The sequence below is a fragment of the Argiope bruennichi genome, chromosome 11 (assembly GCF_947563725.1).
Source record: "Argiope bruennichi chromosome 11, qqArgBrue1.1, whole genome shotgun sequence".
Classification (NCBI taxonomy): domain Eukaryota; kingdom Metazoa; phylum Arthropoda; class Arachnida; order Araneae; family Araneidae; genus Argiope; species Argiope bruennichi.
In genome coordinates, this window is record NC_079161.1 from 91,888,374 (window position 1) to 91,914,388 (window position 26,015).

Below are 26,015 nucleotides of genomic sequence, written 5' to 3' on the forward strand. Positions count from 1 at the left end.
CGCGAACGAAAGCGAAATAAAAGATTACGACGATAACAAGTGTTAAGAGAATTCCAACCATCTGCTAAAGAATGTTGGGACAACTTGCAAGCCGCCAAAAGATTTAAAGGAGAAAATCATGTACAATTCGTCTCAAGATTAAAAGCGAATTTAGAATATTATTTAGAACTAAAAAAAGTGAAAGATTTTGCGACCCTTTGTGAACTAATTGTAACCGATAAATGAACCACCACTCTTGACAAGGACACATCTGGGCACATTTTGATCAAACAAGGCTCAGACTGGTTAAAACCGCTGATGATGGCAAAAGAAATAGACATTTACTTCCGCGCAAGAAATAAAAGTTGGTTTTGGGAAGAGAGTAGAAATACACATGACTACAGCTCAAGGTCGCGTGAGAGATATTTGATTTGATACATAATCTGATTAGTAGAGGCCTGTTTAACAAGCCAGAGTTAACATCTCTCTCTCTCTCTCTCTCTCTCTCTCTATATATATATATATATATATATATATATATATATATATATATATATATATATATATATATATATATATATATATATATATATATATAAGCATTATTTTATGTGAAGCAGGATGCAGTTTTAAGACAGTGATGATACATTTGATTTCGTGACGTTATTTTATTTCATTTCGAAGAAGCAGGCATATGTACAAGCGATGAGCACACAGAACGACACAGAGAGAACATGAGGGAAAAGCTCTTGAACATATTATCCCTGGTATTATATAACCTGAAATTTTGATAGGGAAAATATTTCTTTACAGTGCTAATATATTATTAAGATTCTGATAGGGATTTCTGACGAATGTCAATCACATGTAAGGGAAACACAGGGATCTTTTAAAAAAGAATGTGCTTACTGGACATTTTTTATCCCTTCACGCCGAGCGTGTGAAAGTGTCGGCGTTTAGACGATTCAGCAGTTTTATAAAGCTTATCTTGAATTAATTAAGTAGAGAAAGTGGAATTAGATCACGAAATAAGAGAATATTTTTAGAATGAAGTTACTATGGGCTAAATTAAGATAAAATCTTGGAAATTAACTACATTGAAATTAAAAGTTTAAAATATCATTACACACACAAACACCCATATATATATACAGGGTGTTGCTGAATTCGACTGATAAATTCAGAGTGGTGATAGTAGGCATCAGGAGGAAAACGAATCACCATACAACATGGGGTCCCAAACGACGTTTAATTGGTGAAAATCGCAAAAATATAGGGAGTCGGGGAATTGTTAGAAACCGTAAAAAATTAATAAAAAAATAAAAAATGGTGTTTCGACTACACATTTTTTTTAAGTGAAAGCACATTCATAAACATTTTTTTTTTCATGCTAGTAACATGCGGATTTGATGATCTAGGGGTCGTAAATGACTGAAAACGAAAAAGTAATTTAGAACCCTTACTTGCAAAAATATGAAAACTTGAAGAAATATAAGAGCTTTAAAATGTAAGGAATTTTATAGTCTATAATTTCATATAAGCGTGTAGTGTGAGAACTGAAGAGTTTTAAAGATATTCAATTAAAACTAAAATCGGAACTAGAAAACACCGCTGCATAATCAGTACCGATGCTCGCAAAGAGCGTTGTCAAATTCGAAAGGACAAGAGCAAGGACAATAGGCATTAAGTGAGATGAAAAATTACGAGAAAAAATAAGGATTCAGATAACGTTTATTCAATGAAAATCGCAAAAACAGACGTCAAAAAGATAATGAGTCTGGCGAAGAGAATAGCCCTGTGAATGTGAGGATTAGGAACAAGATAAGAAGAGAAGAAGCCTTCTCGTATGTAAATTTTTCATGCGTTCCAGAAAAAGAAAAGCAGAGAGCAAGTATTCATTAATGAGCATTGCAGAACTGATGGTCGTTAAACTTCATTCGCAAGCAACAAGCTCTTTCACGAATGTAACTAAAATATGCTGCATTAACATCATCATGCTTTAACAAATGCATGCTTACAATGAATCCCGCTTACAATAAAATGTATACAACAATAATGTATATTGAGTATTTTGGATTCTGTTTTTAAATTATTTTTAACTAACTGCCAAAGAAGAGTAAAAGCGAGCTAGCATTGGAGAGAAACCACATCTTGCATTTTGGACAAGCCGGCAGTAAACAGATGAAACGAATGAAAGCGGGGAAATTCTAAATATTATATTTGAAATGAAAGCCGAACCGGAAGATAACGTTAAAAGAATATGAAAATAAAAAAATTCGGTAATGAAAGTTAACCTAGACAGGATAGCTAAATTTAGAAACTGGGAATGCAATTTTTCGAATAATAAAAGAAACAAAACAGAAGCATGACTAAACAAATGTGAAAAAAATAAGCAATGTTTGTGGAAGGGAATCCACACGACCTGATCCGTCTCGAGCATGCGCGGAGCAAATGTTTTCTCATAGGAAGAAGGAAAATGTTCGATAACGCAAGTTTCAATTCCAGCCAGTCTCATTCCAGTCGATCCTTTTATAACTATCGAATCTATAGTGAATGTGTATGTTATATATGTTTTCGTGTTAATTGCGATTCACCATATTAAATATTCACAGCAGCAGATTTATGCAGACTCATGAATAAATTTTTAAGCGGAAGTAAGCGAGCATTAGACGACAGTCAAGCATCAACAAGTACACAGACGAGCATGGTTCCGAAAATAAAATCAAGAAAATATTCTCAAGAATACTTAAATTATGGGTTTACCAGTGCTGAAGTAAATGAAGAAGAAAGGCTTCTATGTATCTTTTGCTCAAAAATGTTGGTGTATCATTTGCAAAAATAATTTTTAAAGAAACTTTGTCTGTGAATAAAAAAGCTTTAATTGCATCTTACAAAGTTCATATAAAATAGCCAGATGTAAAACACCTCACACCATTGGTGAATAGATTATTTTGCCAGCAGTAATTGTGATTGTAGAAACTATGTTTGGAGATAATTTTTCAAAACAATTGCAATCCGCACCTGTTTCAAATGACACTGTTTCTCGTCGAATTGGCGATATAGCCGAAGATGTACAGTGTCAGCTTTTCTCGAAGTTGCGTGACACAGAGAAGCTTTGGCTTCGAAAGCAATGAGTCCTGTCTGAGTATTGTGTTAACTACGGTTGTAACCGTAGTAAATTATATAAAAATGAGACCCCGGAAATCGAGAATCTTTTCCGCACTTTTTAAAGACATGGGTTTCAATATAATCAGCATTACTATTTTATTGAGAGGCAAGATGGTTATCACGTGGGAAATTTTTGCAACGTGTTTATGAATAAAGAGAAGAAATCGCCAATTTCCTAGCAGAAGGAAACAGACCGGAGGCCGAGAATTTTCGCAATGGTTTATATGTGATGAAACTGAGGAACTTGTTCGACATATTCGAGAAATTAAAAAACTTGAATCTTCAACTCCAAGGAACAAATATACATACAGTGGGTAAAAAAAGTTTCCTTACGGAAGACTAAAATAAAAATGAACTAGCATAATTTCTAACCTTTGCTTTTTATCTTTATGAACTATTTATATATTGTTAATATAAGTCTTTAAAAGGGAGTTTCATAATAAATTTCTCTTTTTTACAAAACTCAGCAAGTCCGTTTGCAATTTTTAAGATAAATGACAAAGTATCATGCAAAAAACGTTTCCTTACGTCATAGGCAAATTCCTCCTGACGTGCTCTACAGCTAATCCACAGTAAATATTCGAAGTTTGATGGTTTGTCAGAGTGAAGAAAGAATACGACATAACAACAGTTGTTTAATTCCAGTGTTTCGCTGATCGTCTTAAAATGGAAATTTAGAAATCCATTCGAGAGTTAGTGATTCGGTTGAGAAAAAATAGATTATTTATGAACAATATCAGTGAAATGACTTACAAACCAAAGTCTACAGTGCAGTATATTATTGAAAGATACCGTTATGTGTAAACATTTGAGGATAGAAATCGATCCAGGAGAACTCCGAAGTTAAATCGCTTGCATAAAAGAAATATCATGTGTAAGGCGCAAGATAATCCCTCGGATTAGTGCACCTCAACTTGCAACTGATTTAACGGTTAATTACAACATTAAATTCGCATCTTAAATTGTAAGAAATGTCATTTTAAAAAATGGTTATAATGGAGGTGGGGCTTGTAAGAAGCCTGTTATAAGTCTCTGCTACAGAAAAAGCGCCTCGAGTTTACAAAGAAGCTTATAAGCAAGCCTCTATCTTTTTGGGAATCGGTCCTTCTTAGTGATGAATCGAAATTTAATATCCGTGGGTCAGATGGTCGAGTTATGATCTGGAGGGAATCGAAACAGCATATGTTACTTAAGAATTTATGTGGAACTGTGAAGACCGGTGATGGTTGGAATATAGTAGGGGGTGCATAAGTACTGCTGGTGTCGGTTATTTATGTTTTATAAATGGAAATATGTATAAGTATTTGACATTCTAAAACAAAACGTTTTAACCAATACATATAAACTGTCCCTTTGAATAGACTTTATTTTTCATCAGGACAACGATACAAATAACACCTCCAAAATTTGTTAAGAGTAATATCTCTATAATGTTAAAAAACAGTTTCATAGCCCTTCCCAGTCACCCGATTTGATCCTTATAGAACATTTATTGGAAGAAATCGGTCGTGAACTAAAAAAGTATGACACGAAGAATAAGGTTGAACTCAAAAGGGTCATTCAAAACATTTGGAGTCGTATTTCTCCAGAAACAAAAAAAAAAAAAAAAAAACTGATAGGAATTATGCCACAGCATTTGAGAGAAGTGATAAAGGCCAAAGGAAGGCCTACCGATCATTAAAAGCAAGTTGGTCAGCATGAAAAAGGTTTTTCATGTACTATATAAATACCGCACGGAAACTTTTTTGTTCCTTATTAGTAGCATTTTTTTTATTCTTTCAATTTAAGTATTTAATTTTCGTCATAGTTTTTCATTTATAATATTCATAAATAATAAATGACATTGTGTTAAACCAATTTTAAAATTGTCATTTTCATAACAAAATATTTTGTGCCAAAAATAAAACTTTTATTAACAGTCATAGCTGCGTACGAAAACTTTTTTTATCCACTTAATGTTGGATACGAGTGATAAAGTTAATGCTTTTTGTAGAAAATTGGAATTGTGGAGCAGAAATTTAAAGCAAAAAACCTAGCTTATATTTGCAAATGTGGATGATTGTACTAAAACTTACAAGGCTGAAGAAGAACATGTAAAAGTTGTTTTGCAACCATTGAAAATCTTTTAGCCATGCTGGTAAAGAATTTTAAAAAGTATTTTCTTGCTGACGACAAACTGATAGCAAGTTACGAGTGGGTTAGGGATCCATTTCATAAGACTCCCGAAGGACTCTCAATTGATGAGGAAGAAAAATTCACAGACTTCACGATAAGTGACGAAACTAAAAGACAATTTAGTAATAAATCACTATTTGAATTTTCGGCAGGAGTGAGGATGATTTTTCTGCACTAAAAACAAAGGCATTTCGCATTCTATTACCATTTTCAACATCTAACTTTTGTGAAACTGGATTTTCTGCTGAGGCTTCTTTGAAGACAAAATATAGAAACAGAACTAAGAGTGGCTATTTCTAATACTAAGCCTTCCTTCGAAAAACTTTTCTTTGCGAGACAGGCCCAAGAAAGTCACTAATAATTATTAAATTTGCTTTTAATTTAGTATGTTTTGATTAAGTAAGTTTTGATTTAGTAAGTTATTTTACTTTAATTAGTTATTAAATATGTCGAAATGTATTTTGTTTTCTATGTGTATGTGTGTTTTCCTTTCAGTCAGTTAGTCAATTTTTTTTAAATAATATTTTCTCTTAGATATTCTCGCACCCCCCTAGGGGGGCACACCCCACAAGTTGAGAATCGCTGCCCTAAGGGATTATAGACGGCTGATCAGCATCTTACGGTAAGGAAATAGATGAATGTCACATAATTGATTATTTTTATTCTACCATAGATTTTTTTTAACTCTTCATTGAAATTTTAAATTAAGTTTACTTCAATTTCAATAAAGATGTATTTATTAAGCCAAGACATGCAGCTGACGCAAAACTTTCTCCATTAGATAAGGGGCAAATAAGACATTCAAATTTCAAAATTTAGATATGATTTCGAATAATGAATTTTTTTGGGGGGATATTGGATTGTTCGATAAAATTAATTCACACCGACTCTTAATTGGTTATAAACATACCACCTTATCTATTTACCATCTATTTCATCGGTTTCGTTTGTCACTGCATTTTTGCGTTATTGCGTTTATTAACATGCGAAAGTATAGACCGATCGACTTTCACAAATTTGACTGACTTGGTTCAAAAATTGATAAGTATCTATATTTTAGAAAATGAAACCTGCATACTCAAATTTTATCCATCTAGCGGTTTGTGTTTTGAAGTTCACTTTTACTGGAAGGACCAGCCACAGTGACAAATTTCATATGAATGGATTTCATTCAAAATTTGATAGAAACCTACAAAGTTTGGCCGTAATTCAGCACACTAAATTTCAGTCGTCCAGCTTAAAGCGTTTTTGTGTTATCGTGTTCACAGACTGACAGTCAGACGTAATGCTCAACAATATGTTTTTCGGACTCATGGAGAAATGAAAAGGGGAGTGTTTATAGTTTGTTATAAGTAAGAATTATAACTATTTATTTCTGAAATTACAGACAGGCAGATACTCAACGCGTTGTTGCGTTTGGCTCAAAATTTGATTGGTTTCTACAGTATAAAGGTTGAATCTCCGTATCGAAACTTGTCTATCCAGCACTCTTCATTTTGTAGATATCGAGTTGAAACAGACGACCAGACAACAGTCAAACAGACGAACTTAATCTGAACATATTTTACTCAAAGTTTGATAGAAATCTAAAAGTTTGGTATAAAGTTCATATACCTCATTTCAACTGTCTAGCTCGAATCATTTTTGAGTTATACTTGTAATAGACTGACAGTCAGGCATTGTGGCCACGAATGGGTTTTTAGGACTCAGGGTGGTCTGAAACGTAGAGAAAACCTCAAAATCACTTTTTGACGATTATAATACTTCCTACACTCCGTACACGAGAAAAAAAAGGAAAGTAATATATGTGTCGCCCTGATACATCTGAGGATATAAGTAAACGCTGTATCCTGTCAGTACAAAATTTAAGCGATATTTGATTTTATTTGAACGAGTTCCGAGTGCATTTCACTCAGTAACTAAATGAAGGTTCAAAAATGCATTACATTGAAAATACCACAAAACAAACAGGAATGGTCTCCGAAAAACTTTCTCTCATACTTTGTAATAAACATACTTTTGGACTATTCACCGAATGCCATTGACGAACAATAATTACGAAAGATGCTATCAGATTTTTTGAAGATTTTATTTCTGATTAAGTACAATACAGAAAAATTGATCTTCTTTGCTCAGTTTGGAAAATTAGCTTGATATATAATTGCGACAAGATTTCAAAAGGTATATTAAAAGCACACTTTAAACAGAAATCAACTGATTATGGAAAAATAAATTGTCTTCATACTTGCATTTTCAATAATGAAAAAAAATCTAGTTTAAAATATTTACAGTAACAAGGAAAATGAATTGAATATCTTTTAAATAGTGATTTTTTTTTCGTTAAATAAATAATTTTTTCGATTAATTAAATTTAGATGTTAATTTGAGTAGATATTTTTTTCATTTGAGCATTTTAAAGATAATTTTTTGAATGTTTAGATGATGTAAATATTATTTTGGAGCGATATCAGTTTTGAAAGCTATGACGAAAAATTTCAGAATTTCACTAAATTTTTAGTTAAAAATGTTAATTAAAATTTAATAGAATTTGAAAAAAAGTTATATTTGCATATTTTAAGGTGCATATTTTTTTTTCCTTTATATATCTGAATCAAATGAGGTAGCTCTAAATTTAACGGTCTCCTCTATAGAACACCACCGCACACATTCTCTGCTCTACTTTTCTTCTTTCTTTCAATTTTTGTTTTTGTTTTTTCAATCAGCGCTTCGTTTGTATTAGCAAAAATAATCGAATATTTTTTTAAACGGGGAGAAATTTTACATAATTTGTTCAAACAAACGAAAAAAATTAAAATCTTTCTTTAAAAAAATTAAAAATCATTTTTTAAAAAATTAAAATCTTTCAATGAAAAAAAAAACTTTTTTGAAAAAAAAAACTTTTTTGAAAAAAAAAATGAAAAATCTTTTTTAAAATTCTTTTTAATCTTTCTGTAAAAAAAAAATTAAAAAAAATTAATATTATCGGCTTTGAAATCAATTAACTCTACGTTGTATTTTCTGCGTGTCACCACCAGTTGCGTGTGTCTAAAATGGTGGAAATAAATCAACCAGTTGTCCATCTTCCTCCTTCAGCGGATCGATATAGATCCTACACTCTTCCAACAGGTGGGCGATTTTTCCCACAATGCCCCGCGAAGATCCAGGCTCCTCACTCTTTATTAACAGAGAAGTGTCCTTTCAAACTATTGATCGGTTTTGTAGCATAGATGGCACGTGTGACTGCAGCTTGCATAAACACTTTACTGTAAGAAAAGCGTCTATTTATGCAGATGTATTGCATGTACTATTGATTGCAAATTGCATTCTATTCACTGTGAAACACATTGCATTCTATTCTTACATACTCTCTAATAAACTGGTTATGCCAGTGAAAGCACGGCAAAGGCATGCGCTTATCACGCGTTTGCAGTGCTTTCGAATTTTTTGCCATTGACGTACAATAAATTAGAAATATTAACTTTTGACGCGAATTTAGCATTTTTACTGAATCTGTCATGTCATACTAGGGGAGTTTATTTTCGATTAATTTCTAATTTGCTGTTAATAGTATCTGAAAATGGAATTTGTATTTTAGAAAAGCTTTTCTGAATCGATTGATTGGACACTAAACTGCAATGGAAGTCACAAACTTTTATAATTGATTCGAGATATTTAAGTCATTATGTTTTGGAGTTGTCTCCGTTTACATGCCTCTGAAAATATAGACCGATAGACGGTCTATATTTGGATTGGATCCCATTGTTGGATTGAATTTAAAATTTGGATGTCTACAATGTAGATTTTAAATCTGTGTACCGAATATTATCTATCTAGCTCTCTTCGTTTCGTAGTCGTTCGTTTCGTAGTTTACAGTCAGACAGATGGACTTCCCCTGAAGAGATTTTACTCAAAATTTAATAGATATCTAAAAATTCAGTGTAAAAGCCGTATTCCAAACTTCATCATTGTAGCTCAAAGCGATTTTGAGTTATTTTTGTCGTAGACAGGCAGACGGACAGACTCGTATACTTCGTATACAAAAAATTAAAAAAAAGGAAAAAAAAAAGATAAAAATTTTATTAAAAAAAAAACTTCTCAAGCCCTGTGTTTTGGACATTTTCAAAAATGCCGAGTCTGCACCTTTACAATTTTTTAACAAATTATTACACATGCACAATTCTTCTCTTTCATCTACAAGAGTTTTACAATCGAACGATCTTCATTCGGTGCAATAATTTATTGCATTCTATAGGAATTTCTATTGTGTTCGCATGTTTGTTTTTTATTAGTACCTTCTCCCCGAATTAAATACGGCCGGATTATCCAGGCTGGTATCTTCAAAGGATCTCTAGGAACCCTTAAACAATACTTTTCAAATTTCAAATACAGATATTTTTTAACGTAATATAAGTTTCATTTCTTTATAAGCCGTTTGTAATACTAAGAGAAATAACATAACATTTAATTTCTCGTAACTTTATCAAGAGTTGATAAGTAAATTACCTTGAAAAAAAATTCATCGTAAAATCTGAAAAAAGCTTCAAACAAAATAAAAATGAATGAAAATTTTTTTTAACTCAGTTTAATTATTATTTTAACTAAGTTCGGGTATTATTTTTAAATAATAAAGGTATATACGTGTTTATTTATTGCACACAAAGTATAAAAAAAATATTATAATCACCAAAACATTTGAATTCAAAATTTTGGCATATCTCTACGTTTTAAACCTCACTAAGTTCGAAAAACCCAGTTTGGCATTATGTCTATTTGTCGATCCGTCTCTCTGTGACAAAGGTCTCTTAAAAAGGATTTGAACCAGACACATGAAATTCGGCATATTGTATTCACACCAAATATGTCAATTATAACTACAAAACACAAGGGAAACTAGATGGATAAAATTTGATACAAAGATTTAGCATGCAAAGTGTAGATATCAAATTTGGAATCAAATCCGTGAGGGAATTGACTTTCGGTTAGTCTGTACTTTCACAAGAATATGAACGCTATAACTCAAAAATGCAAAAAAAAAAGAAAAAAAAACATATGAAATTGACATTTTGTAACTAAAATTGTAATTCTTTGTCGAAATTTGTTTTCAGTCAGTTGGGAAAAGCATGTTCAAAGCAATAATTCAGTTTTCGACTACTACTATCCGCATGCTAATAATTGATTGCCAATAACACTACCAATTCAGTAAAAATGTTGAATTCACGCCAAAGATTTCGTAATCGTATTTTAAATTTTTCGTTAGCTATTCGCGATCTTATCCAAGGTTCAAAAATTTATGCGGTAAAGGGAATGGGGGGGGGGAGAATATGTGTGAAATTCTTGAAGAGACAACATTCTATGGCTAGAATTATAAAACGAAATTCAGAAAAGGCTTTAAAGAAGGAATATCAGAGAAAAATTAAAGCGAAACTTTATTTTATATAAATTAGACCGAGTCACGATTCTTATAAGTCAAATGAAAGTTCGAAAAGAAATTGCTTTGAAAATACCAGAAAACAAACCTCGTTGGCAAGTCATTTGTCTTCTTTGCCTATATAGGAATCTAAGCCGACTCAAGTCAGGGGCAGAGGAAGCCCTCTAGGTACCTACCTATAGGCAATAAAAAAAATATATAGCATCTGAGTGGGGGGGGGGGCTTTCCAACCCTTCTAATTTCATATACAAGATTCATACTTTATTGCTTTTAATTATATATATAAAGGAAAAAAGTAATATCTATATCCCTATAAGTATGCAAGTATATTTTTATATTAGTAATTTCCGATAAACGATGAAATATTTAATTACAAGCCACTTTATACGTGAACGATATTTGTATTTCTCACATTAGAAAAATTTTAAATGCAAATTTAAAATCAATTATAAACGAAAAACTAAAAAAATGAACTCAATCTAAATATTATTTAATTATAGAAAAAGACATTTTCGAAATTATATAGCACACATTTTTTTAAAAAATTTTTTAACGAATTTAATATAAAATTTGTTAAATTAGAAATATTAGAATATTGCTCTGATATATAAATGTTATTTCGTTTTAATATGGATCATTCAAGTACAAAACCTCTGCAAGTCAAGTTTAAGCATAAAATTTATATAATCGACCCCCCCCCCCCTCCCCCTTTTCCCATTGTCACTACACGTGCTTATATCTGCATGCCATGTTTTCACAAAATGGAAGACTGAATTCTATGAAGTTGAAAAGTAAAGAAAATAATAATTCATTTTCATCTTCGAATTGCAGAATCATTTTTGTCATTCGAAGTGACGAATTACTTAAGTGGTGTTATTTATTGAAAAAAGTTCTAAAGGGAGATTATGGTTCAATATCGGTAGCTAGATTTCAATATTTGTGATTTCTGATTCTAGGATTATCCAGAAGCAGATTGCTGCAGGGTCCATCTTTTCACAGTGCATAGAACTATAAACGCAAGCTTTGGTGAAAATGTAATAAAAAAAAATGATAGTTTCCAATTTAAATTTTTCTTTTCAAACATTTCACGGTTCGGTCTTAATAACGCTTTAAAAAAAATAAAAATATGATTTGAGAAAGCAATTTTTTAGAACAGATAAAAAAAATTACAATATTTGTAATATGGAGAAAAAAAATGAAGCTCGTGTAATCCGGGCTTGAAGAAATTTTATCTAAAATTTAAAACAACAAACAAACTATTTTTGATTTTTTTATTCGGAAAAAATGGTTGAAACATGTTTTTAATATATTCTTTCAATTCAAATTATTACTGGCTGCATCAAAAATTAAAAACTGCGCAATTTGTCAAATTTCAACCATCATCATCAGCACCAGAGCAAAACGGATCGATCGTCTTCAAGTGGCATCATTCGGATGCGATTCGACCATCGGTTCAGACGTTCTAGAAGTGCGGCTGCTGTCGTATTCGATTTTTACAATTTATAACGGTTTAATTTTTGTCGGTAATTGTTGAATAGTTCTTCGATACCAATTGATTTCTGGCTAGAGTGAAAAAACAGTGATTTGTATTTCGTATCTACAAAGATCCGACCTTGAAAATGAAATAGAATCTCCATAATACAAAAGAGGTAAGTTGTTTACGTCGTTCAGTCATTGACCTGTTGACAGAAAGCGAATAATGAGCGATTGAATGATCTTTAGGAAACGTTTATTTTTAAAATTATTTCTACCAATGATAATCTAACTGTATTCATTCATAAACAATTAGTGATTTTCCGCCTGTTTGGTGGAGATTAGGTGAAAAAAATTGCTCCTCATTCTTTAATTCTACAGAAACTTGGTGTGTTTGCCCCTTTTACCGAAGACTAGGGGTTAATTAGATTTCGAAATATTTTTCAAATATTTTGTACTTTTATTTAATATAAAAATACCATATATTAAAATTTATTCAAAATGCAACTAAGTATCTTTCAAATGTTGTAATACTATTTAAAATTTTGCTAATTAATTTCCTTTTGTTAGTTTTATATTTCATTGCTTTATAATTTTAAATATCTATGCACACATTGCTTTACAATCTAAAAAAATGTTCGATCGTATCATTAAATCGTATTTAAATTCTGTGAAATGTTATCATTTTTTTATTTTCCTATATAAAATTGCTTTTCAATTGTAATTCGGTTTTTTTTAATAATTTGTATGCTATGTAAATCTAATATCTTAGAATTTAATATTTTTCTATTTCAATTCGATAAAACATGGTATTTAAAACTGTTTATATACTAAAAAGAATAAAAAATATTTTATGTGAGAAAAATGCCCATGACTTTAGTGACTGCCTAAAGACCCGTATAAGGCGCAATTCGACCTTGCCTTTGACGATTTTAAGAAAATATTAAAAATAATTTTTCTCTGCTTCAAACTGTTTAAATGCTTCAGCCTATTAAAGATTTTCAGAATTTTTTTTTAAATTTTTATTTTGGAAATTTTACATGAAGAAATTGCAATTTTTTATAAAAATGAAGAGAGATGATTGGCTTCTTTCGTGCCAAGCATCTCCCATCGCGCGTTTTTAAAGAATAATGATATTCAAATTTACATAAATAGGACAGATTTAGTGATTGATTTTGTTGATTGGAGTGAAATTTTTGAGTATTTAAAATGTTAGCGTCTCAAGAATATTTTATAAAAATATGATTCACAGGGCAGAGGATATATGTAAAAATTTAAAATTCTAAATTTATCAGAGCATTTATTGACACAAATTACAAAAAATATAATTGTTTGTTTCATTTAGATCATTTTGTTCGCACACGTTTGTGTATTGCTAAAGGTTTACAAATTAGCTGTTGGGTCCTGATTAGAGTAGATGTATATATTAAACCGTATCTGCCTTAAATAGAACTATTTTATTCAATTAGTTATATAGGTATTATAAAGAATCATAGCAAACTTTTACTTGAATTTACTCTTTAGAAAATATCATATTTTATATTTATTTCATTTCATACAGACACGGGCTGAAAATTACGTTTTTATATATTTAATATGTTTAATTTTCAGTAGTATTTAACTTATTTTTTATTTTTAGCTTTTGATAATGTGATGGCAACACATTGATAAAAGCTTATTTTTCCCATTTGGCTCGTAAGGTGTACGTGCAGCTTATATTATATTTTTATTTTGTGCAAAATAAATTGTTGAAAAATATGATTAAATTTTTTTCAAGAAATTCTTTAAAAAGGAAATATAATTTCTTGGTTAAAACATTAGTATTATTTAATATATTACTTGATTTTGTGAAAATTAGTTTAGTGCTGTAATAATTTTGTAAGTTATCGGGAAAAAAAATTATGAAATTTCGCTTAATTTTTAATCAATTAAAACTTTACTTAAAAATTATAACAAACTGCTCCGAGGTGCACATTCCAACCTTCAAGGTATACATGGGCCAAATCTGGTAGCTGTAAGTCGAAAGGTCTGGCCTGTAGAGCGCCAACACACAAACACACATTTATTTATCTACGCTTAAATTAAAGATAAGTCTGTGTGTTGTGTGTGTGTGTGTGTGTGTGTGTGTTATGGCAAATTACAATATTGAAGGATACGATATCCTGTAGTCATATATAAAAAGTATCTTTAGTTTCAGCCAAAAAGTTGCCTTATTTATTAAAGTTTTATTGCATCCATTTAAAATTCAAATTTAAATATTACAGGAGTTGACAGAAAATTAAAGAGTTGTATAGTAAAATGCACTGGATATCTTAAAGCTTCTATAACTGTATTAGCTCTACGACTATCAAAATTCGAAGTTTAAAAATATTTTGAAACAGAAGCTACTAAAAAATTAAGATTATTCAATATCTAATTGAAAATTTTATTGAAATTTACTCCTGGTGAACCAGCTGGTCGCCATAGGGGGATAGCGCTTAATAAATTACAGAAAATTAATTTTTTCAATAAATAAATATTCTGGTCAAAAAAAATTCTCAGCTAAAATTTTCTTCTGATTTCAATATTAATTAAAACTTTTAGTTTCTGTTTAATGTAATTCATCACATTTCCTCTGATTTGTTATAACTAATCGTATTTATTTTTTGATGCAATTGAAATGACTACACGCAAATGTTTTATTGACATAACAATTCAAATATTTCATTTGTTTGATGTAAACAAAGATATTGGTAGAACTAAATATTTTAATAATAATAAAAGATTTAATAACTCAACTATTTATGCCGAAATATAAATAATTCTTTTTCTTATGAAGTATTTAAATAAGATATCTTCAGATTCTTCTAATCTAAGGTACCTAAAATTCTTCTAACTGCACTTACCATGTACAAGCTGAATTCGTACTTCGGCTTATTTTCTATGACTTTTGGGGGTTTCCCAACTTCTGATGCTTTAGTTCAAACATATCTATCATTAAAATATGTTTTTAATATATATTTTTTTCTGATTGGCAACATTCGCTTTATGTAGTGAACACAATACAGAGAAAAGCAAATAGAATGAATAAAAAATAAAATCAATTAGATTTAAATTTTGGCATTCCAGAATAATATTTGCCTCGTATGATAAAAAGTTTTTTGCTTTTATATGTAAACACTCATGCATATTTAGAATACCTACTTGTTTTTTTCTCTTACTTGAAGTATACAAAAAAAATATTGTAATCTTAAAAAATTCGAAATAGAGATTTTCGACTCATTTCCATCTTTTAAACAACACTTGAGCATCAAAAAAATCCACCTTTCTATCAAATTTTGTGCCAACTCCAGTAAAAGTCAGTCTGTCTGCCCTTTCCAAATAATAATTAACACAAAAACTACAAAAAGAAGAGAGCTATGTAGATAAAATTCAATGCACAGAATTAGCATGTGTAAGTCTTAACCCTTTTCAAATTTTGATCCAAATCCAATAAGCGATTGATCGTCTGTCGGTTTCTACTTTCAGAAGCACGTAAACGCGATAACTCGGACATGCAGTGAGCTAAATATATCAAGAAACTATCATTTCCAAAGCAATCATTATGAAATTCATTTAAAAAAATATATTTCCTGAAATCAAATAACAAAAGATACATTGTATTTACAGAGCGCTATTGCTGCTACAACTAAACACAAATAAACTTAAACAAATTAGAAATAAATATTAAGTTTGATGCAAAAAATGACCAAAAAGAAAGATGTATCTTGCCGGAAGACATTCTCAAGGGTCCAGCTCAGGTTTTTACTATGAGCGGTCTGACTTTCATCCAAATCATTGATCCCTTGTCACCCGAAAATCCCAGAAAATTAGGTTTGGTATGTAAAATTAGTGTGGCAAAAGGAAAGAGAATAAATTACACAATAACAAGAATAACTGCCTGAGTGTCACCCCTGAGAAAGTTTACAGGCCAGACTCATCATATCTTTCTTTTTGGTTCTTTTTGCATTAAACTTAATTTTTATTTCTAATTTGGTTAAATATATCAAATTAGGCATGAGATTTTCGCACTACCATTGCAAAGAGCATCAAATTTTTGTTTCAATCGGTTCAGAAAACCGTGTATAAAAAACCAGCACGATTTTGGGATACTGTTAAAACATGCCAGGGATTAATTTCCTAAGAACACGCTAAGGATCAAGCTCTAGATTCAGTAAAAAAGCTGAGTTCATGCCAAACATTAATATTTCCTAACTATTGTACGCTTATGCCATGCATGAGTTAATTTCTTTGCCCTTCACAATTTTCGGCCGGGGATATGGGATAGTACCTTTTTACAGAATGGGTGAAAAGGTTTCGAAACGCTCATAGCTTCTGGTTTTCAGAGAAAAATTAGAGCAATGACATTTTCAAATTCAGAATATGTTAATTGTTTTTTTACAGGTTATGTGCTGTCACATTCCTGATTTGACAATATTCTGACTGAATTGTATCCATTCTAATTAAGATGTCTTCGGTTGTGAAATTTTCATCTACGGTCTTGGTTCTTGAAGGAACAGTGTCCGATTTTCGACAGTTTCACGCATAACTGATTGTCTTCATAAATTATCACAGATAGTGATTGCAAAAAATAAAGTATTTCATCAAACTGATGATCCATATAATCTGTCATTCAAATTTGTCTGCTGAAACAGATTATATTGTTAGGGATTTGTAAATATTTTTTTATTATATTTTTTTGTAAATTTTACAGACGAAATATATTTTATGCGTAAGTAACCGCTAACGATTGATCGGTTTATCAGTTTGCAGGGTTGCCACTTGGCGACGAATTTGGCGACTTTTCCATTGACTTGGCCAGACTTTTGGCGGTCTTTCCCACAATTCTTTAGATTTCGAAAGTTTGAGAATTGAAGCTCTAGCAATAATATTCCCTTATTTAGGGGAGTTTTTTGGAAATCTATCAGTACAATAATGCTTACGTCATTTCTCGCCAAGGCTGGGTATAAATAGGACATGTCATGGGATAAGTAGAGAGAGAAGAGTTCACTGAAAGCATTTTCGCTGGTGATCTGATCGCATGAGAATTTTTCAAGTCTGTTATTTTGATATTAGTTACCACTGAATTGCGCTGTACTCCAGTGCGCCATTGTAATATTTGGTTCGTGTAAAGTCCTGAATTTCCTAAAATCTTTTTAAATAAATGTTTTTGAATTTTAAAGGACTGTTTCTTCATCGACTAGCAAATTGAAAGAATCTCGGAACCATAACAGTATCAGAAAGTTTTAAACCAAAGGAAGTCTACTCCAAAACCTTCTCGCATTCTCTCTAATGAAGGTGTTATTCCTATTAATTTTCATGAAAGTTTGGACCTTAGGTAAGGGCACTAATACGTGGCAGGGCATTTGGTAACATTAATGACACCAACTTGATCTTTGGCTTGAATTAAGCATTTTTGCTAAATCTTTAAAGTAATCCTTGGCGACTGTTTTGGAGATTTAACTCTGACATTTAGCAATAGGTACCCTAAAATGTGAATTAATTTTAGAGATTCGGTGTTTACACCCATGTGGATCCAAATTTGATATTGAATAAGACTGAAGTCGAAAAATTGCATACCAAATGACATAGATTTAAGTAATGCATTCTTGAATTAAATTTACTTCTGAAAGTACAGACAGACAGAAAGTTAATTCTTTGACGAATTTGATTCTAAATATGATAGGCGTCTACTGTTTATTTATTAAATCGATACACCAAATTTAATCCAACTAACTCTCTTTGTTTTTCTCCATTGCTGCTTATGGCACTTGTCATAGGAAAACCCGCCGACGAATTTAACGATTCGAAGCTTAATTTCAGCATCTCTTCTTCAGCAGCAGCATCTAGTGTTAAGGGATAGTCTTCGGCAGGTGGCGTTCGAACTCACATCCCAAGGGATGCAAATCCAACGCCTTACCAAACAGTCTAACCCAGCGTTAATTGGCTCGTAGCTATCCTATTAACTTACTTTCGGAAAACCGGACAGAAAGATTTCTTTTGAGTCGATGTCGCTCTAAATATCAAAGGAATTTTAAAATTTGATATAAAGATCGAACAACAAATTTTATCCCTTTTACTCAAAGTATTTTTTGAGTTATTTTTATCACAGTTAGAGAGACAGTCAGGTAATCAGATAGACTTAATGCTTTTTTTTTTAACTTTTTGGCCTCTAATTTGCAGATTCGTCAAAATCTCAAGATCGATTTTTTGACGATTAGTATACTTTCTTTATATGTCGTATATGAGAAACAAATATGGAAACAGTTTGTTTTTCAGATGGAAGCTTCTGCCTATATATTCTGAATTTCTGGAATTCATTTTATATTACTCTCACCGATTTTCAGAGGATTTCACCGATTTTCAGATTCCGCCAAACTGTTTGACATTAAAACATATATTTTAATTGAATTCCCTACTCTTTATTTTATGTACATGAATTTTTATAAAGTGTGTCAGGTGCTTCTGTTCCTCAGAGCTCAGTGTCAGATGCGTCTTATAAACTGCACCTGTTGATACACCTGTCGTAGACCTCATAGACGACGAATTGATAACTAATCAATGAGAAAACGTAGTTAGAGATCTTCTTGTAAGTTAAAGTTTCTTTTTACTCTCTTAAAGATAGTTACAAATCACTTTTGCTATATTTTTAACAACAATTCTTTTTTCTAGTTAATGTTGATTCTTGGAGGGCTCAGTGTAAAATCATAAAGTGCCGCAGGCCTCCAAATTCGAAACCTGTGTCCTCTAAAGAGTTGTCGTATATGAATGTCTAAATTTGATGTCTTCGGCCAAACATCCGCCAACTCATGTGGTGTGGAAGTTTTTAAAAAGGAAATTCTGGGGTCGTATTCGTCGTCTGATCTTGGTTTAAAATTACAAGATCTGATCCAAAATAACAGTGTTGGTTTCAAACGGGATATTAATGAATCTAAATTAAATTAATAATGATTGCTGCTATTCAAGGAGTTTTATCATAAAAAAATATCTTTGCCAAAATACCGATAATCTTGTTTGTTCTTTCTTTACAGGTAGCGGCATTGCAGCGAACTGATGGCAGAGGTGATAGCTCTAGGTCCATATATTCATATAAAGTGTCCCAAAACGATGGACAATCAGATGAATCTGGAAAACAAGCCTAATAAACGTAAGATTATTAAAATTGGAAATTCCCTTCAACTAATTATAGAAATTCCTGATCTGCCAGAAAGTGCATTGACAAAGGGGTTTGATCTCAGCAGCTTGCATTTCATCTCGCTTCAAGAGCTTGCTATGAGGAGATTGGCTGTAAAGTTGTGCTGTCACCGCAAGATGCTTGCGTATGCTGGGCAAACAGATTCAGCGGCGCGACGTCAAAAGGAACACGAAACAACGATGTACGATTTGTTAAAAAATCTTCTACCTGAAGCTCCGCTTCCACAAACGATGAAACACGAGTTATTCAGTTTAATGAAATCTGTTTCCAGAGAAATAATAAAATGGTTGGACCTCCATGAAGATTATTTAGGTCCGTGTAACTTAAACGAAATGGAGAATTTGAAGCACCTGTGCTGGACTAGCTTGGGGAGTGTGGATTATCGGAAAACAGCCGCAGCACTCATTCGTCACGAAAAGCTGGGCGTGGCACAACGTTACAAGCTGGCTTGTCTGTACTGCTTAGAAGAGGACATCAGAGAGCTATGGCAAAAGATGCCCGAAAAAAGCAAAAAGTCCTATTATGATGCCAAATCTGTGAATGTGAGGGACCCAGATTTAGCCATTATTTGGACTTTCATCATAAAAGGAGAAGTAAAAAAAATTCTTAGATACCTTAAAGAAAACGGAAGATTCCACCCCTCCATTAACCACCTAGGGTTCGAATGTGCTGCAATCTTCGGTTACAGAACAGCTGCTCAGTATTTTTATGAAAAGTTAACGTTCGAAGAAAAAGAAGAATTATTGATCAAAACCGCCATGTCTGTAGCACTGCAACGTTCAAAAGATTATTATTTTTACATGGAGGAACGCCAAGAATCAGGCGACGTTTTGTTCTATTTGATGTCCGTGATGCAGTCGTATGAGCAGAAGATCTTGTTTTCGCACTTCCCTTGTGAGATCTTGAAGTGCGTGCTGGATTGGCCCAGGCAAGATGCCTTTATCGAGCTAGCAAAATCCGAATATCCTTCAATTTCAGGACGCGCTTATTACCGGGTGCTTTTAAATCTGTCCCGGAACAGTTCCTGGGGATATAACCATTCGAAATTATTTCAGCAATTTTTCCTGCTCGATCCCCTTGATTTCAATTTCGCGTTGGTTGCCTACAATACCATTTTGCGAGATTTTATTCGAAGTGACGACATAGAAACTGTCAAATTTCTTTTCAGACATCTGGTCGCTCAAGGAAAAGATGAACATGTTTTGGTTTCTACAGGAAGTTTCATTAATTTCGAACTAATGAAGGAGGGTAAATGGGAATTGATGAATCTTTTCATCGAAGAGGTCAAACTGTCCGAATCAGGCAGGCGGAGGAATTTGAAGTTATTCAGTGAAAATCGCGGATTAAATCATAAGGAAAGAATCCAGCGTCTCATAAATGAGAGCAATAGCACTGTTCTTTACATTCTAGAAGATGTCCAGAATAACACTGATCTTGAAATTCAAGAAGAAGAAGAAAGAGAAGAACCGAAGGCTGTAAAAAAACTTTTAATTCCTTTGAAAGCAGCATACGATAAGTGTATTGATTTTCTTTTCCGATAAGTTCCATGCATGGGTATTTGGTAAACTGCAATTAGTATCATTGTTGTGTGACATCGCAAATCAAATATTTTACCTTTTAATGCGGTGATTTTTAAAACCGCTTTCACGTGAAAACTAAAACTTTGTTTTAAAACTATTTTATTTTGCCAAAAAATTGAATTTCAACTTATCTCTAGAAATCAAATTCTTTTAATATTTTATTTGTTCTTTCTAAGTGTTCATGCATGAAGCATTACAAAATATGTGTGTACACATTTGATGTTTGTACATGATAGTGCATTGATGTGTGCAAATCTTGGTATGATATATTTTGAAATTGTTGATGTTAAAGCTGTCAGAGAAAATTTATAGGTAGTAAAATTTTGTAAATGAAAATTGTATCATAGTTGTGTGACATCGCACAGCAACTACATTACTTTGTAATGCAGCGATTTTTAAAACTGTTTTCATGGGAAAACTAAAAATTTTTTCTAATTTATTTTATGCAGAAAATTGAATTTGAATTTATCTTTAAAAATCAAGTTCTTTTAACATTTTATTTGTTCTTTCAAAGTGTTCTTGCATAAAGCATTACCAAATATTTGTCTACATATTTGATGTTTGGTGAATGTTCGTGTATAGATGTTCACTAATCTTCGTATGGATTATCTTGAAATTGTTAGTGTTAAGACTGTCAGAGAAATTTTATGTGTAATAAAATTTGGTAACTTGTAAATTGTATCATTGTTTTGTGACATCGCAAAGCAAATACATTACTTATTAATTCCGCGATTTTTAAAACTGTTTTCGTTGGAAAACTAAAACTTTATTCCAAAAATATTTTATTTTGCCATAAAATTTAATTTAAATTTATCCCTCGGAATCAAGTTCTATAAACATTATATTTGTTCTTTCCAAAAGTTCTTACATGCTGTATACTACTATTATAAATTTCAATTATAAAATTCAATTTCAATTTCTACTTCAATAAAGTTCAGTTCAATTTCAATAAAGAAGCTAAAATTTCTTTCTTTCATTTTAAATGTTTTAAAAACAAACTAAAATATTTATTTTTCAGTTGTTAACATTAAAATTTTACAGGCACCTGTAAATTATTTGCTGTTTCATAGAATGACACAAAAATAATGTTTATATATATTCATATTCAAGAATTTTTCACAATTTGTTAATTACGAATTTCTCATTATAACGTTAGTCTTGAAAGTTTTTAGAATAGAAAAATTAGAATGTAAATTTTTTAGAATATTTAATTCCTTATTTAAATGATCATTTACCGGTGTCCTTGCATAAGGGTAGCGCATCTCATCTGGGCGTCCCAGGTTCGAATGCCGGTTCAGGCATGGTTGTTGTTCATAGGTGTTCTATCTGTGAGATGTGTGAATGTGCCCCCCTGTAAAATGGGATTGTGCAAGCGAATGTGTGAATTTCATCTTCATATGAGATAGAAGTCAGCCTTCAGCCGTCGGGTGCGCACCGGTCTTTACCCTCAGAAGCTACTGAAACCCCTTTCCGCGGTAGCGCTGGCACGACATCGTCACTGATCATTTTAACAAACAATGAACTAAGAACTTGTAATTAAAATATCAGGAAAGTTTGATTGAGAGTGAAACAATTGTGAAACAAAATTGAATAGCTATTATGTTAGTAATTTTTCTGATTTAACAAGAAGTTATATAGTTAATTTAAAACTATTCCAAAAAAGGTTTTGCTCTGCTTACCTAAATAATTTCTTGATGTCAAAAATAATTTATTTCTTATAGATTGTAAACCACAATCAAAAAAAAATTTGTTTTTTGAACTCTCTCTCATGTAAATGTGAGAATTTAGTTTCTGGTTTCTAATTAAAATAGAAAGGCTTTGATATATATCTGCTGGTGAACAATATTGCCACACTTATTAATTATGAAAGATATCAGAATTTATATCATTTATTCTACGAAATAAAGAATATAATTTCTTATTTCAAAAATGATTAACCGTACGTGGATTTAATAGCGGGAAGCTAAAGAGATGTAGAACGAATAAAAATAAAGAAATGTAGAGATTGATCAGAAATTTCTAGAAGCTGCACGTGTTTTACTTCTTCTTTTTTTTAATATTTAATGTTCTGCAAATAGATATTGAGAGCGTTTTTATTAATCATCTTTTACTTTCATCTTTAAAAATAAAGAAAATCAATGTGTTAAATGAAAATTTTTAAAATTTTCTTAGCCAAATCTTTATCAATACATGCATACTAAAATAACTGCACTTTTCTGAATTTTATTACTTTTAAAATGAACTGAAATTAAACGTAAATGTGTAATACGCACGTATTGTATTTGATTATGAAATATTCTTTTTTATTCTTACATTTTATATTAAGTTTCAAAGCATTTTTCTACAAATAAATGAATTTGCCAAATTGTGTTTTATGTATAAGTATAAGTTAATATATAAGCATAAGTTAATACATAAGTATAAGTTAAAATATGAAACTGTTATAAAGAATTTATTTTTAATATCTGAGAAAAATAGTTTGACAAGAACGTACATAAAATCAATCAAGTTAATTTATTAACATTGAATTTACTGAATTTATAATGCTGCTTTTTATCAAAATGTTCTTTGACAGCTGTTTCAAAAAGTTCACATAATTTATTAATACTTAGAATTTAAGATACGTGACTAAGTATGGCATCAATTGTTTTGAAATCGTTTGAAAATATTTATATTTATAATAATTTTCTACATAAAAAAGATTCAAAAGCAGTTACGAAATCAAATATACTAGTTAAATACCAAACGATTTTAAAAATTGGAAAAAAGGTTTTGATTAGATAAATGAAAAAGTGTATTAAGCAAAACTATTTTAATTTAGAAGTTTATCAAATGATTTATTTAAAATTTTACCGTTCAAGAAATATAATGAATGAATTAAAAAATAATTAAAAATGAATTAAAAATAAGCTGTAATTCTACCGACTCTTTAAATATTGGGGTTCAGTAGGTAAAAAACATGAAAATTTAGTCACATTGTAAAGCATATAAAATATTTCAAAATGAATAAATTACGTATTCTCTTGCTCAGGAAGTGCAGAACATATTGAGAAATTATTATATCAAACCTGAACAAAAAAGAAATTGACATTAGATTTTAATTTATGAGCGTCTTCATAATAAAATTCTATCAAAGATGAGAATTTGAGAAATTGGACTTTAAGATGAAAAATAGCACTTCAACTTCTGCAATTGTAAATACTAAAATCAGTGTAACTTCCCAAAAAATTTCAACAGTTTTCTAAAGAAAATTCTGTTGTTGTTGTTGTCACTTATAGCACTTGCCACAAAGAAAATTCTTAAAATATTAAATAAAAAGATCCTATTTTCATAAACAAAATCGAATTTTTAACGTTGTCATTTACATTAAAATCAGTAATGCAGTGACTAAATTGGATAAATTGTTAGTATAATCTGCATAAATCAATAAAGAAATTCAAATATTTACATATTATAAAACTGACGACTTAAACATAGTCGTATGAACTAAGCACTCGGTTTTATATATATGAATGTATTAATTTATTATTTTGCTTATTATAAGTTATCAGAAATAAATATTTTTTTATTGAAAATTAAAATTTTCATAAATACTAAGTACATTTTCTTCGTTTGTAATAACTATTGTATTATCTAATTTTATTTTACTATAAAAAATATAATAAATAATTCCACCGTACGTTCAATAAAAGCATATGAAATATCTGCATATACAGTGGCTCAAAAAATTGAGAGTACACCTTACTTTTACTTGATAAATCCGACTTTTAATATAAATAACACGTTGCCGAGAAGTGGAAACACGTTTTTATATTTACACATTACAGTTGGTTTAATTTAAAGTACAATTAAAGAACAATCAACAAAGACTTTCTAAACTGAAAAGTTTCAAAAGCATTTGAAATAAACATACGCAGATTTTTGCCTCACAAAATTGAGAATACACCAGTGAAATTTTTGTAATATCTCGCATAGAAAGAATGTGTCAATATTTAGTTGCATGTCTTTTGGCTTTTTTAATGGCCTTTAAATGGCGTGGTACCGATTCGATCAAATTTTGGTGGTATCTGATGATATTTTACCACATTCTTCTTGCAACATTTGTTTTAAATGTGTTGTGGTTCTAATTTTGAGTTTTTGGATCATTGCTTGGAATGTGGCCCACAGATATTATAGCATTGACGCCGGGTTACTGGGCTTGTGTGTGAAACTGCTGTTTACATTGAAAAAGTCACCACATTTTGACGTTATGTGCAGTGCATTGCCCAGCTGTAAAATAAAATTTTCATCTAAACCTAAATTTTTAGCACTTTCCTTTAGATTGCTGAGATCATATAGTTCATCGAACTTCCGGCAGAAATTTCTCAAATTATAGGAAGGAGTGTAAGTGCTGAAATTGTGCGAAATGTAATTAGACAAGATGGATATGAAAGTCGAACAGTTATATAGAAACCGTTCATCAGCTTCCAAATTCAGAAAAAGTGTTTGACGTTTGGAAAAACTCATCAATTGAAGGCCAATAACTTTGGAAGAAAGTTATATTTAGTGATGAGAGAAATCTAGCATTTTTTATAGTGACAATCGCCGCACCGTACGGAGAAAACCTAATATTGCTTTGGTTCCAAAAAATGTACATCTTGCAGTCAAACATGGTGGTGATTCCGTTGTGATTTAGGGTTGTATAGCTTCATCCGGGTTAGTAAATTTAGTTCTTACAGAAGACATTATAAGCCATGAGGTTTACTTGGATATACTTAGCAGCAATACAAAGGAAAGTGCTAAAAATTTATTTTTAGATGAAAATTTCATTTTTCAGCTGGGCAACGATCCAAAAAGAAATACACATATCGTCAAAATGTGGTGTCTTTTTCATGGTAAAAGCTGCTTCACACACAACCACAGTATCCCGGCGTCAATGCTATTGAATATCTGTGGGCCACATTCGAAACAATGGTTCAAAAACACAAAATTAGAAACAAAACCCATTTAAAACAAGTGT

At 31.1% G+C, this 26,015-nt stretch overlaps 1 protein-coding gene across 1 annotated transcript; it reads left to right on the forward strand.

The window, feature by feature from the left end:
• Positions 1 to 12,198: 12,198 nt before the first annotated feature.
• Positions 12,199 to 21,453, forward strand: LOC129957402 (uncharacterized). Its single transcript, XM_056069704.1, has 2 exons — positions 12,199 to 12,399; positions 19,273 to 21,453. The coding sequence occupies exon 2, from the start codon at positions 19,295 to 19,297 to the stop codon at positions 20,975 to 20,977; it is 1,683 nt and encodes a 560-aa protein (XP_055925679.1). The 5' UTR covers positions 12,199 to 12,399; positions 19,273 to 19,294; the 3' UTR covers positions 20,978 to 21,453.
• Positions 21,454 to 26,015: the final 4,562 nt, after the last annotated feature.

What these genes read in the sequence shown, in the direction of transcription:
- LOC129957402 (XM_056069704.1), top strand. Translation starts at nt 19,295, where the DNA reads ATGGCAGAGGTGATAGCTCTAGGTCCATATATTCATATAAAGTGTCCC.